Source organism: Dendropsophus ebraccatus, chromosome 11 (assembly GCF_027789765.1).
Source record: "Dendropsophus ebraccatus isolate aDenEbr1 chromosome 11, aDenEbr1.pat, whole genome shotgun sequence".
In the NCBI taxonomy this organism is placed as follows: Eukaryota; Metazoa; Chordata; class Amphibia; order Anura; family Hylidae; genus Dendropsophus; species Dendropsophus ebraccatus.
In genome coordinates, this window is record NC_091464.1 from 30,291,874 (window position 1) to 30,307,537 (window position 15,664).

The 15,664-nt window shown below is 39.1% G+C and overlaps 1 protein-coding gene across 1 annotated transcript in view; it reads left to right on the forward strand.

Moving 5' to 3' along the window:
• Nucleotides 1-15,664, forward strand: part of ANOS1 (anosmin 1) — a 157,363-nt gene that overhangs the window by 101,507 nt on the left and 40,192 nt on the right. The window contains exon 6 of the mRNA XM_069945364.1: nucleotides 7,832-7,961. Coding sequence (XP_069801465.1) covers nucleotides 7,832-7,961 — 130 coding nt within the window. The remainder of the gene's footprint in view (nucleotides 1-7,831; nucleotides 7,962-15,664) is intronic.

The following is a 15,664-nucleotide window of genomic DNA, read 5'->3' on the forward strand; positions in this document are numbered from 1 at the left end:
TATAGAAGCGCATGTCCTGGCAGTATATTTGATTCTTATTAAATACTAAATATCACATCTGGCTTAATACTGCACCAAAACCAGTTTTTCCATTCTAAATAGAAAATAGCTTTTTTTCGTTACTGATATTTTAAGTTAATGCCAAAATAAACGTAGGAAGGACTGTAGTATTATGTGGTTAAGCGCTAGTCTATGAAGTGGGAGTTGTTGGCTAAAAATCAATATTAACTTTGTGTGGCCTTGCAAGTATCTCCAACTGCCTCCATTATAGTACATTATATTGTAAGCATTGAGGTCATATGAATTCATAGTATGTGCTGACAGGTCAAAAGACTAGAACTAATTAACTTTAAGCCTAAAATCCCTACAATCAATAATATAAAAATAAAGATTCTAGCTGTTTGCTCATTTTCTTAAAAATACTGTAGACGAAATCAATTAGAAGAATAATAGTAATAAGATATTAATTAGAGAACATGTGGATACACAATATTCACATAACAATTAGAGTTGAACAAACTTTGAGCAAGGTCAGCCTAAGGCTATGTTCAAGCACATGCACTTTTTCTATTTAAAAAGACGTCCATTATTGCCGCAATTTAACTGACGGCAGAGCAATGCATTGAAGTCAATGGAATGATGGACGTCCAATGCACACAGTGTATAAATTGACAGACGTTATCTGTGCAAACGTCACAATAATGATCATGTCATTTATTTTTGGACGTCTTTTGCAAACAGCAGACCTTATTTTTTTGTTGTTTACATACAGGTTTTTCTTTTTTCACCGTCCTTTCTCTGTTTTTACTATTAAATTTAATGGACTTTTTAGTTAAAGACACACCCAAAGGCCAATTAATCCACTGAAACTAGAATAATATACCAGCAGCTGTTATTGCACTGATGAGCTGCTAATCCTCAAAATAACGGATGTCATTTTAAAAATTATAAATTGACAAGAAAAAACTTAGCCTATAGCTGTATATATGTTTTCCAGGACTTCCTATGGCTGCATCCAACTTCAGCAGCCACCACTAATCAAGTGCTGCATGTTCGATTTCAGGCACATCTGAGTGTTTTCGAAGCTTGCTCTACTTGTCCGTTTCCACCATCCTTCCAGCCAACTTCCCCATGGCTGGAAAAAAATTGAAATTTCCTATCTTCATGAGCATGTCAACATGCAGAGAGTAAAGTACTGTGACAAGTTTGGGGACAAGCAGCTCATGGGATGTCATCTCTTGGGTCACTATTTTTAGTGTTTGAAGTAGGAATACAACTGACTGCAACCAGTTTTATTTATCACACACAGCAAAACTTTTCACAGTACAATGCAAAATAGTTCACAACCCTACAACATCTAGCGTCTAACACATAAAAGACTCCCTCACCATCAGTCTCTGAACCTACCAGCCTACCATCTTAAAGGGATTGTTTGGGAATAGAAAAGATATTACCTGTTCTGCCCCCTGGCGCTCATTTTTTTTTAATCTCTGCTCATTGAAGAACTAAATTTTCTGCGATGAGAGGGGGCAGTTGTATGTCACAAGTACGATGCCTACATATTATATTCAATAGCTTCTCAATTACACCACAACATTGGGCAGCAATTAGACATTGTGTACGGGTGTGGTTTCGCCTGCACCCAACGGTCACCCTCTACTTTTGGAAATGAGCACCAGGGAGCAGAACAGGTTAGATCTTTCCTGCTCTCTAGACAAAGAGTTTGAATATAGAAAAGATAATAAATCTACAAAACATAATATCACATATCCGTAATGCAATCATTCATAAATTGTTTTAACATTTGCAAAATATTTAACGAGACATTTAGCATCCTGTAATTTTTGCATATTCATGGAATGTGGTGACATTTACCAGACATTTGACAGTAATTGCTGGCAAAAGCTGTAATCTTCTCGATAATGAGAGAATGCTTTACTTAAAAGTATTTTTTAATGCAAAAAGTTAATCTCAGGACTTTCCTAATTTTTTCTCATGTATTGGTTCATTACTTGATTTTATTTTGTACAATAAAATAGTAGTTCTGTCTAGTATTACACATTTTGACATATAGAATCTTAATCTGTATTTTGCAAGATATATCTGCACTGCAGTCCATTGTTAGTAACAAATCAAGATAAAATAAATTCTGTGAAGCGACAGGACCTAAATGTAGGAAACTTTAGAGTTTTACCTCTCACTAATCTGTATAACCTATACAAAAGCTAATGAAATGTTCTTCAATTGAAGCTGAAATGGAAAGACTCTTTAGGGCTTTGTTCACATACAAAAAAGAATACCAAACTATGACCGTGATTTTGAGTAAAAATAATATAATGAGCTTGTAAGTCATATTAACGCTAGTAATTAATTAGCTAGCCTAGCTGTCCTTTTACAAGAGGAGATTATCGTTCAAATCTTCGCGATAGCAATTGCATCTGAACAATCAGCCAATCATCAAGCGACAAGTGAGAAATTGTTCATTGTGATATTTAAAAATGTTCTCAAGTTTTGATGATAATTCGCAGATCATTATGTCTAAACAGTCTTTCAAATACTCATCCATGATCAATTGAGTGAATTATCACTCAGTGTAAAAGGACCATAAGGCTATGATCCCACACAGTATATTTGCTTAGTATTTTGGTCAGTATTTTTCAACCAAAACCAGGAGTGGATAGAAAACACAGAAAGGCTATGTTCACACACTGTTGAAATTGAGTGTATGACCACCATTTATTGGCAAATAATGGATGTTATTTCAAAACAACGGACATTCCTTTAAAATAACGGCAATTGTTTGCCGTAAAATGGTGGCCATGCCTGGTTTTAGTTAACTATGCCGACCAAAATACTGAGTGTGGCCTTAGGCCATGTTCACACATAGTAAGACACTGGCCGTTCAGTTACCCGGCCGGGTCGCGGAATGGCCGGTGTCAGAGAAGATCATCCTGGTACTGCCTGTACCCGGCTGGATGATCTTCACTGCCGCTGAATTCACCGCTGCAAACAATGGAGTGCGTGGCCAGAGCCGCATTCTCCATTGTGTGAACTGAAAGGTTCTCTGCGGCCGCCATTCAATGAATACCGGCCTCAGAAAACTGACAAGTAAGTTTTTTGCGGCGCCACTAGGGATCCCGACCGGAGTGTATACCATGTTTACACTCCGGCCGGGATTCCATGAAGGGCAGCACTTACGTAGTGTGAACATAGCCTTAAGGTGCAATTATTAAATACAAAGCCAGGATTATTAACCCCTTAACGACATCGGGCGTAAATATACGCCCTGATGCCGGTAAGGGAGTTCAGAGCGGGGCCGCGCGGCGACCCCGCTCTGAACCGCGGCGGTCCCGGGTGCCGCGTGTAGCCCGGGACCGTAGGTATTAGCGGGCACGGTCCGATCGCCGTGCCCGCTAATACAGTAATCAAATGCAGCTGTCAAACATGACAGCTGCATCCGATTACCAGACGCAGCGTCATCCCTGGTGTCTAGTGGGGAGATCGCTCCTCCGGGATAACATCCCGGAGGAGCGATCTCCGTAAATGAGGCCGGGGACCGCTCCAAGATGGCGCCGTCCCCGGCTCGGCACTCGTTTACTTCCGGCTGCAGCAGCCGGAAGTAAACGAGTGCCTATCTCATGGATCTCTGGATCTCTCATGGATATCTATGCTGCAGAGATCTCAATGAGAGATCAGTGTACTTATACTAGAAGTCCCCTAGGGGGGCTTCTAGTATAAGTGTTAAAGTTAAAAAAAAAATGTCATTATTAGTAAAAAGCCCCCTCCCCTAATAAAAGTCTGAATCACCCCCCTTTCCCAAGGTTATAAATAAAAGTAAATAAATAAATAAATAAACATGTTTGCTATCGCCGCGTGCGTAATCGCCCGAACTATTAATTAATCACATTACTGATCTCGCACGGTAAACGGCGTAAGCGCAAAAAAATCCCAAAGTGCAAAATTGCGCATTTTTGGTCGCATCAAATCCAGAAAAATTGTAATAAAAAGCGATCAAAAAGTCGTATATACGCAATCAAGGTACCGATAGAAAGATCACATCATGGCGCAAAAAATGACACCTCACTCAGCCCCATAGAACAAAGGATAAAAGCGCTATAAGCCTGGGAATGGAGTGGTTTTGAGTGACGTATATTTGTTGACAATGGTTTAAATTTTTTACAGGCCATCAGATACAATATAAGTTATACATGTTACATATCGTTTTAATCGTAACGACTTGAGGAACATATATAACAAGTCAGTTTTACCCCAGGGCGAATGGCGTAAAAACACATTTCCCCCAAATAAACAAAATGCGTTTTTTTTTTTCAATTTCACCACACTTTGAATTTTTTTCTGGTTTCGCAGTGTACTTTATGCAAAAATACAGCCTGTCATTGCAAAGTACAATTAGTGACGCAAAAAATAAGGGCTCATGTGGGTCTCTAGGTGGAAAAATGCAAGTGCTATGGCCTTTTAAGCACAAGGAGGAAAAACCGAAAACGCAAAAATTGAAATTGGCTCTGTCCTTAAGGGGTTAATGGAGCACACATATAAAAGAAAGACTTGAGGCTTTGTCTCTTTTCAAATCTATTCCTGTGTCTGTATTCAGTAATTGCAATTAAAAAACTGAACATGTGAACACCACACACTTAAGTTGGGACAATAAAGAAAGAAAGCAGGCCATGACTCCTAAGGCTGTGTTCACACATGATGTTTTTTGATGCATTTGCTGCAATGTTCCTGCTATATTGCCGTAAATTGTGCAATAGTGGACAAAAAACACAATTTTTGCTGCAATTTTGCTGGAATTGTGGCAAAAACTATGCTATTTTAGGCCATGATCACAAAGCGGACAGTGTTACCGGCAGTACCAGCCGGATGATCTTCAGTTCTGGTAAATTTGCAAATTTGCATTTGCAATTCGCATGCCAATTCACTGCTGCACACAATGGAGAATGCGCCCGGAGCCGCATGCTCCATTGTGTGAACTGACATGTTGTGTGCGGCTGCTATTCAATGAATAGAAGCCGCAGAAAGCTTAAATTTTTCATGCAGCCGGATGGAATCCCTACTGGTGCGTATGATGTGTATACGCTCCGGCCGGGATTCCATTCATTCACATACAACATATGTGTTGTATAAATCACGGCTGTTGCAAATTGCAACTGCAGAAAAATCACATCAAAAATGCAAAAAACAAACAAAAAAAGACTCACCTGTTTCTTGGTGGATTAGGGGGTTCAAAGGATCATCTGTCAGATAAGGAGAAAAAAGTAATACCTCTGATTAGTAAATATAAAATACCAAATACCTTTACTGAGCCATAGTGATCCCCAGCCCCTTCCCAGCTGCGTCCCTGAATTGAGGATATTTTTCTTTTATCTAGTTTCCTTGCGTAGTTTAAATAACCTGAGCTTAACTTCTAGACATGGTATTGATTTCAGCAGACACTTGGGGGGACATTTCTTTCATGGATATAAACATGTGTAGAGATAAGATACATCAAGAAAAAAAGAAGGAGCAATGAGAAGGCCACACAGGGCTTCAATGCGTTTGACCTGCATGGAGGTTACCTAGTCACATATATTAAGTCAAAGATATACGTTAAACTAATGGGGTCACTGAATGGTCGTTTTTATAAATCCATTGATTCTTAGTCGGCCCCTTCCTTGATGGCCAAATAAAACACATTTGCAGCAGTAACGCTTGGATGACGAGGCTGAAATAATAAATGTAAACCATTCCAATAACACTGCCTTGCGCTATACATTGTAAATGATCAATTATATAGCAGGGAAACTAAGTCAGTGAGCTTGAACTTACTTGTGCCCAATTTAACAGGTTATAAATTTTAACAATATTGTGCCATTACTTCAAGTTGGTTTCTGTTGTTGTTGGCCAAAGCTAAAATGACATTTTAAAGGTTATCCTCAATTGACTGATCAGTAGTGCTTAAAGGGTATCTTCTAGACCCAACTTATGAATCTCAAGTTATTTTCAACCTACAACTCCCATAGAATGTTATAGCACAATAGCATGCACTTAGCATGCCAAGATTTAAGAATAATTATATAAAAGCTAGAGAGCCACAAGTTAAAGGGGTTATCCAACAAAACTCTTTTTCTTTCAAATCAACTGGTTTCAGAAAGTTATATTAATTTGTAATTTACTTCTATTAAAAAAAATCTCAGGTCTTATACTTATCAGCGGCTGTATGTCCTGCAGGAAGTGGTATTGTGTTTTCAGTCTGACAGTGCTCTCTGCTGACATATCTGTCCAAGACAGGAACTGTCCAGAACAGGAGGGGTTTTCTATGGGAATTTGCTACTGCTCTGGACAGTTCAGATGTCGGACAGAGGTGGCAGCAGAGAGCACTGTGTCAGATAAAGATAATTGTCATTCAACCATTTCTGATACCTAAATTGTATATACAGTAATAAGCAGATATGTCATTTAGAAACTACCAAAGCAAAGTGGAAAATGCTTTTAGGAGGTATAATGTTGGCCATGTTGATTGTCATCATCCCTTTCTACAAAAACTGTATTTTTATTTTTTATTTTATTTTTTTGCAAAAAATAAAAACTCACACAATCATAAAGCCGCACAGCTGCTTTATAACAGTGCTGCAAAGATTCAAACACTTTCCGCTCCTGGCATGATATTAAAACATTATCCTGGGCAGGGAAAGACTCCAGTACGGGGATCTCCAATCCGTAGTGTCTGTATATTATGGGACGTGGGATTAAGCTCTAAGAAGGATAAGGCAGCAATCAAATGTATCTATGTACAAGGACAGTACATTGACCAGTAGTCACTCTATGTGCCACTAGACCTTACTCCATGTGCCACCATGTGTAAAGGGACACAGAGACACACAGAAGCACAGTGTATTTCCATACATTTCCATAGGCACTGTGTTTGTGAATCCAACCCAATATGGACTGAGGATATGAGGGCCCTTTAACATGGCTCGATGTGAGGCAGGAAACACATGCAGAGATCAGTGCTCATCAGAACTTCATCAGGCCGAATTAATCCTGTGAATGAGCAACACAACTGCTGGATTGTTTGTACGGCCATTTAAATGCATTGTTATAGGATGTACTTGTTTATACAGTGAGATGGGCTGATAAGGATGATTTATATGGCCAAAGAAAAGATTCAATCAGCTGATGCTTGTGTATCGGCTAATTGCTGGCTCTTTTCCTAGGAGCACTCATTACCGATAATCAATCTGTGTAAAAGGACTCTAAGGGCACATTCACGTGCTTCATAGACCACGGATGCTTTGGAGCGTGAAGCTACTGGTCAGTATCGGGAACTCCTGCCATCATGTATCATTGTGACACCAGGAGCTCCGAACCTATTCAAATCTTCCCACTACTGTAGTGACACAGCTGCACATCGGCGTACTATCCGTGATCTACAGAGCGTGTGAATACACCCCAAGGCTTAAAGTTTAATTCTAAGTGCCCTTTAGCTCTGTATTTGCATCTGTTTTGATTTGAATACCATATATTTTTTTTTTTTTTTTGTAAACATATTAGAAAATATATTGTTACAAACCTATTACAACCGGCAACAGATGTGACCAGATTTATGCTAAATCAGGCCTAACTGATCCACTTTCTAAGTAGAAAATGTGCACACAAAAATACCAATATTATAGCAAGTTTATGAAACTGCTTATAAACAGTTTTTTTTTTACAAAATAGAATTGTTACTATAAAACGTGTATTTAATTATTTCTTAATCACTCTTTGTTGTGTAAGTAACAAGCATATTGCTTCTATTTAAATCTAATCAGTATGGAATTTTCTTGATCAGACCACAGATGAAAGGATACAGCTCTCTGATGTCAGACCTAGCAGGTGGTACCAGTTCAGAGTGGCCGCCGTTAATGTGCATGGAACAAGAGGCTTTACAGCACCCAGCAAACACTTCCGTTCATCTAAAGGTTAGTAAAACCTATCAAGTCTCAATATTTTGCAAGCTTAATAATTTTTACCTATATGCCATCCCCCACACACCATGATAGTGTTGAGCACAGTGCCCCCCACACTATTCATTTTTTAGCCACTTACTGTAATCCAACTTACATATCAGGTTAAAAGTACCTGTCTCTATACATACCTTGACTTCTTAGGATATAAACAAATAAGGATTCGGGGTACATACACCCAGTAATGTCAAGGAAAAAGAAGGTTTTATTTTTTATTTTTGCTGTTTTATTTTAGCCTATTTATGTGACACAATAGTTTTCTCTATGTTTGTAGAACTATCCATTGCTACCTGTCCACGAGCAGGCTTGTTAAGGCCATGTTCCCACTACGTAAGTTGCGTAGTAATCACGGCCGTTGTAACAACGGCCGTGATTACTACAGAACTTACGTAGTGCTGCCTTCTAAGGAATGGTATGCACTCTGGCCGGGATCCCTAGAGGTGCCGCGAGAAACTGACATGTCAGTTTTCTGGGGCCACTATTCACTGAATAGCGGCCGCAGAAAACCCTGTCAGTGCACACAATGGAGCGTGTGGCTCCGGTTGCACGCTCCATTGTGTGCAGCAGGGAATTAAGATGCGGGCGCGCACAGATGCGCCTGCATCCAAATTCAGCGGCACTAAAGATCATCTGACCGGCCGGGATGATCTTCTCAGATGGGTCCTTATCCCATCTGACCCCTTCCTTATACTTTGTTGGACTGTATATGGTGACCTTGTTTATTTTTTCCTTTTTGTATGCTTATAATTCTTCTTGCTATACCATGCTTTACAAGGTTCCTGTCTAGGCAGATATGTTTGATAGCTATCATTGTTCATACGGTCCAGGGTCAGAGTGGTAGATTAGTCCTGTCTGGAGCGCCAAAAGGACTTATGCTGACATTTTAAGTGTTTTTAATGTAGAGCAGTACTTGGGGTTTTTGTCTTCCTAATTGTACTACTCCTGTACATTTGTATTTCTATGATATTTTTGTATCCATGATATTTTTGTAATAAAGATTATTTTGTGATGTGCTACCAGTTTTTTGTGCATATGCTTTCTTTCTTTGGGAGGATGGTAAAAAGCTGGATTCTGTCACCTCCCTACACTGACAAGTTCACAACATTCTATGCCCTAGTCGGTCAGCTCTCCCTCCCTACACTGACTAACTACCACTGTGAATATTGCTGCCTAACTAAATTCAGATGATGTCCCTGCTCATTTCACTCTCCCTACTTAACGGCACAAGAATCAGGAAAGACTGATTTTTTTATAGCACGTTTTTATAGCACGAACGTAACATGCATAATGGCACTAATCGTACAGCCAATCACAGTAATGGCAGTAGTGAACATGGCTACTACATTACCTGATGTGCCCTTCCTTTCCCACATATTCATTGGCTCTTCCAAAGTTGGAGGAAACTTACGCAGTTGCGTACATCGCAAGATAAACATTCTCATGTTTGAATATGTTCAAAAATGATCATTATAACCATTCCGATCATCAAACAAATTGTTTGTGATCGGCGAACAAGAAAAATAGCGTCATGTTCCTACGAACATACAAACATGTTCACTCATCACTAATAAGGATCCTTATTTCCTAACTTCATGTTTAATAACTAGCCGTCTCACTTTTCTGAATAAACTGTTACCATTCATTAGAAGCTTTCACCCTGAATATGACGCATCATTGCAAAGCATTGCCATAATCATGGATTGTGGTTCAGAACACTGGTTATATGTGCTCTATATTTATACAAGTGCCCATCTGTTACATTCCAAACATCCTACATGTCTCCATTCATCCCAGATGTAGAAAATGCTCTTCCTTGTACATGAGCAATGTACTAGAACAACTAACTATTTCCTTTACTGTTTAACCATCAGGATGGTTGTAAAGTTACAGAACATGGATGTGTAATCGGTTCTTAAATTTATCCTAAGATTTCTAAACAACACTGCTAAAAATCAAAGAAATTGTAACTTTTTTTTTAAATGGATGAACAGGAAAACACAAAATTGTAGCGATGATCAATAGAGATCAGCGCAATTCGAGCATGCTTGAGTCCAATCGTTCAGGCAGTTTAAAGTGCAAGAAGCAAAGAGTGCTTTATTACCTCATGGCACATACATAGCAGCAACGTTTCGACCTACATGGTCTTTCTCAAGCTTGAGAAAGACCATGTAGGTCGAAACGTCGCTGCTATGTATGTGCCATGAGGTAATAAAGCACTTTTTTTTTGCTTCTTGCACTTTAAACTGCCTGGGTGCTGTTACCTTTTTTCTATTGTATGGACTTTAGTTCTGGTGGTCTACGAGACTGGTAACTTTTTTTCATCCATTTTTCTATTTCATATTTACATTTTTTAAGTCCAATTTTGCACTCAAGGAGTGCTGTGGTATTTTTTACAATTTTGTGAGTCCGATCATTCAGCATTTGGTTACTGGTGGATAAAGAAGTTGGATGCAGCCCTAGGAAGTCCGGAGAAACCTTGGGCTGCATCCAACTTTTTCAATCACTAGTATTGAAATGCTAGTATCTAGTATCAAGTATCTAGTATCTAGTATCTAGTATCAAGCATGCTCAAGTTACGCTAATCTCTAATGATTAATCATAATTATATGAACATATTAGGTGATTTGATTGGGGGCTGAGGGATAGAGCCTGATCTAAGTGTTTGATACATCAATAAATTTGATTGGTGTGGTCTCACTGCTGGGGCCCTTATTGATCAGGAAAAGCACATGGTAGCTCATTTTAGCTCATGGTAGCTGTCTAGGCAGCTCCATGAAAAGTCTATGAGGCTCTCTACAGATCGAAACTTTTTGATATGTGCCAAAATTTTAGGGTTTTTTTATATTACACATATTGTTCAGACCAATAGAATTAATATTCAGTAGTAGAAATGTTCAAAATGTTCTGTCTTTTATAAACGTTATCATTTAACAAGAGTGGAGAGTGTATGAAATAAGTCTTCTAATGCCTAACTTTGCCATGGCAATGCTTTAGAGGAATTGAACATTGGTTGCCAAGTATTTTGTGGAACCTTTTGCTTTTTTAAGGTGAGGTGGGGGCGCTTTTAATAAAATGAATTAAAGCAAAGTCAAATAAAATACATTCACTGTATAGCACACATGCAGCACTTTGCTCTAAAATTTGGCATTTCGTTTGACTGCTTATGATTATCTTCTTCGGCTTTGTAGGTTAAACTTGATGGACTCTTGTATTTTTTCAACCTAATTAACTATGTTACTATGTTTTATGTTACTATATCGTTCGAGTATTAGCTTTTAAACTGTAAATGACAGTTCACCTCCCATAACTTGTATTTCTGGTTTTACTTTGCCATCGCCTCAAAAGAACAAGCTAAAGATAGGTTTTACGTCACATTCTAGATATAGACTGTAAGGAGCTAAAAATAAGTATTCATTGTGCTTTGTGTAACTACAAGGATGTAAATATATAGACGTGCTCCTCTCTATTGTTACTAATCCAATGAGAACAACTAACATGTTACATGTTATGTGATGTTAGCTACTTTTGTGTCCAAAATGACAAAAGTATTATGGGAGTGATAGTTAAATAAGGATACAAGAGAAGAGAATATAAAAAGTCTGGTGATGTAGATGTGACCTCAAACCCTAAAAATATACACATTCACACAAAAACAAAGGCATAAGACAAAAAAGGTACTAATGTATATAGAATATCTTTAACTCTGTACACCTACTTACCTCTGTAATATGCATTCTATAATGATTTTTCTGATTTATATATGTAAAATAGTTGCCAGTACAGTATACAGTAGTACAATATGAGCTCATCAAAGTCTAGTTTTGCTCCGAAGTCCCCTCCCCCCCCAAAAAAAAATTGTATTAATCAAAATTTTAATTTTCGGGATTGCACAAAACAGGAGCCGGGACTCCTGTCAAATGACAAGAGTCGCTGCTTCTGTACATTGAGCAGTGAGACATACATTATTTACCTCATAACTTATTCGGTTCACTAATCTCTAGTTCATAGTTTAGTTTAGAGGATTCTGTTTTCATAAAATAGAGTCAGAAGAACTTATATCTCTGTATGTATTTTAAAGTAAGCTTCTTCACCTTTGCATATTGATCTTCCTGTGCTGTTACTTATACCTTACACCCAAAATTTCAATTAATTTCATTAATTCAACAGGAATATATTCTAACATAGAGACACACTGTACACAAACCCCACTATATGGGTCTTTTAGAGGCAGTTTTCATTTAGGGTGTCAATCTCAGCTTTTAGGGTCCTTTCACACTACAGAATCAGCGCCGATTCCGTAATGTGAATGGACCCTTACATGGTAATATGCTTACCCAACAATGAAAAGGAAATGTTTTAGAAAATAATAGAGCCCTGCTTATTCGCAAAGTACATGAATTTATGTGGAAGACATCTCCTTGTGACCCACAAAGTACTGTACATACAAGTTAATAAGTGATTGTCCAAGAAAAGACAATACTATTAAGCCCTTAGTATACTGAAATGTATAACAAGGACACCAAGTTTGGAAATTGACTATTAACCTAATGCAAATCTTTATAAGATCTTTTACCATCCCCGACACTCTTGTTTTCTGTTAATGATGGTACTTTCTACATATAACCTTTTGGGTCTAGCCGTGACATTTCTATTTTTCTTTCTAAGACCCCTAGGCCAAGTATGAAAGGAATAAAATAATGCTTTTAGGATGATAAGTACTTTCCCATATTTAGTATTTCAAGGACAGTACATTGCCTATTCTGCTCCTACACCGAAAATGAACCACACACAATAACACTATGTAAATCGCGTTTTCAGAAACCATTTAGTCTGTTTTCAGTTCGTAGAAAAGGCAGGTCAAATGTTACCATATATCAGCCACTTTCTGCCCATTATATGCACTTAGAGGCTCCAGTTAACAATTAAACACAAACACAACAAAGGAATCAATATATTACTCACAAACTACTCACTTATCAAGTTAATGCATCCACTAACTGGGCTGAGACTGTAGCAGATAGTAAAGATAGGACTCCAGCAAACACTTGGCTGTTCTTACTCTAGTGTTCATCAAATGCATTATGCGCTAACATTGTGTAATCTACCAAGGAAGAATGAGTGTAATGAGTTTCAGGAGAAGCATAATGTGAATAGATTCCAACTCAAATGCCCTCACATAGTCTGGTTGTGCAATGGATAGGCAGAATGCTATGGTGTGCTTATGAGTAGAGATGAGCAAAGTGAATTCACAGTGATTCATTCAACAAACTCTTTAAACACGGCAGCCGCACATGTTAGTTTACAGTGCTGTATTTTGGCGGGAGCATGGGATTATCCATAATCCCTAGCGCACGTCCAATCAGCTGCAAACCCCACTGTGATGTCAGAACCTCCCCCTCTATATAAGGTGATTGGCTTCCTGGAGGCGGCCAGTCGGCTATGTATAGAGGAGAGGAGGTTGCAGCAGGGAGAGAAATACAGAGAGATATGGACGGAGAGGAGAGGAGGGTGGATTGTGGGTGGTTTTCTGTGGGAGCAGTGAAGCAATTGTCCAGTATAGCAAGTAACTGGGTGACTGTTGTTCATTATACCATGTCACTGGGTGCTGGGTGTACATTATATGTGAACACAGTGTCCATCTTAACTTACTGGGTGCTCTATTATGTAAATGAAAAAGGAAAAAGTACCTAGCTGAGTAATTGTATGTGTTTCTCCCACAAGTCTGTGCTACAAACAAAAAGGAGTACGAAAGAAATGACTATTGTGGTGAGCCAAAGCAACTTTATTAGATAAAAAAGTGCAAGAAGAAATAGTGCAAATAGTCCAAAATCTGTACAGTGAAGGTATGGACAGGTGCTGATGAACTACGGTGCTATAGAGAAAGGTAGCCCTATTGTACCCTACCTATCCTATTGACGGGACCGCTGGGTCAGGCGTACCTTTGCCAGACGGTATCTGGCCCTACGCTAGACAGTCACGTGGTAGATGTACAGGCTGTCAGGGAGTGTAGGATAAGTGATTGTTAACTAATAGTCGTCACTGGTTAGTGTGTGGTAGGGATGAAGTCCCGAGACCCACGTGTGTGTCTCGGGTGAGTATACGGCACTGGTATCTCATGGGGTGATGTATACTGTTTTAGCTATCTGGGATGTTGGAAATGCTTCATCGATATCAATTTCCTTCACTTTCGACGCGTTTCCCCTAAGTGGTGTGCAAAGGTTCATCAGGGAAATAGTGTGGAGATGTCTATAGTCTGGTCATCAGGGGGACAACCTCCATGTAGAAGTCCTGTTAGAAACAAGGAATAGAAGATGATCCTGTCAACAGATTCTGATGCCAGCTGACGCACATATAACGTCCCAGGATTGAGCCCTGCCGCCGAACATCCAAATCTGTTATATTCATCATTTGGACTGACAGGAGATACTCCTGACACACTAGGACACAACCTAGCCTGCACGTCATGCATCACTGACTTGCTAACATTATATCCTGTACAACTCACCTGTAACGCTATATCTGTGACCTCACGGCAACTCACCTGTATGTCATGATTATCTACCACATGGCATCCACCTTGGTAAAAGACTAATTCTGTAATAACTGCATACAACCTTACTGATCCACTGACACAAAGTGATTCTGGACCTGACTGTGCTGCATATACACAGCATCCTTTACCAGCTGGCATCAGAATCTGTTGACAGGATCATCTTCTATTCCTTGTTACTAACAGGACTTCTACATGGAGGTTGTCCCCCTGATGACCAGACTATAGACATCTCCACACTATTTCCCTGATAAACCTTTGCACACCACTTAGGGGAAACACGTCGGAAGTGGAGGAAATTGATATCGATGAAGCATTTCCAACATGCCAGATAATTAAAACAGTATACATCACCCCATGAGATATCAGTGCCGTATACTCACCCGAGACACACACGTGGGTCTCGGGACTTCATCCCTACCACACACTAACCAGTGACGACTATTAGTTAACAATCACTTATCCTACACTCCCTGACAGCCTGTATGTCTACCACGTGACTGTCTAGCGTAGGGCCAGATACCGTCTGGCAAAGGGACGCCTGACCCAGCGGTCCCGTCAATAGGATAGGTAGCGTACAATAGGGCTACCTTTCTCTATAGCACCCTAGTTCATCAGCACCTGTCCATGCCTTCACTGTACAGATTTTAGACTATTTGCACTATTCCTTCTTGTACTTTTTTTATCTAATAAAGTTGCTTTGGCTCACCACAATAGTCATTTCTTTTGTACTCCTTTTTGGGTGCTCATTTACCAATATCCACTGCTGTCCCGGGAGAACATAAATATTATGCTGCTGATCCGCCAACATGCACTGCTGTCCATGGCGGAAATTGAATGATTGACAGGTTGATTGAAAATTTAAAAAAACAACATACATTTTCCAATTTTTGACACTGTCACAGCAACAGCTTTTGGAAAAAAAAAATGCTACTCTGTAATAGTCCTACTATTGTAGCTACTAGAGTTTGCCTGTTGTAATGAGATTAGTTTGTATGTGATTCGTGTGAATGTTCAAAAATTTCATTAAACAAAATTTTGAGTGGTTCGCTCATCCCTACTCATGAGCAGTCAAATACAGCTCACAAAAAATCATCACCTATTCCTC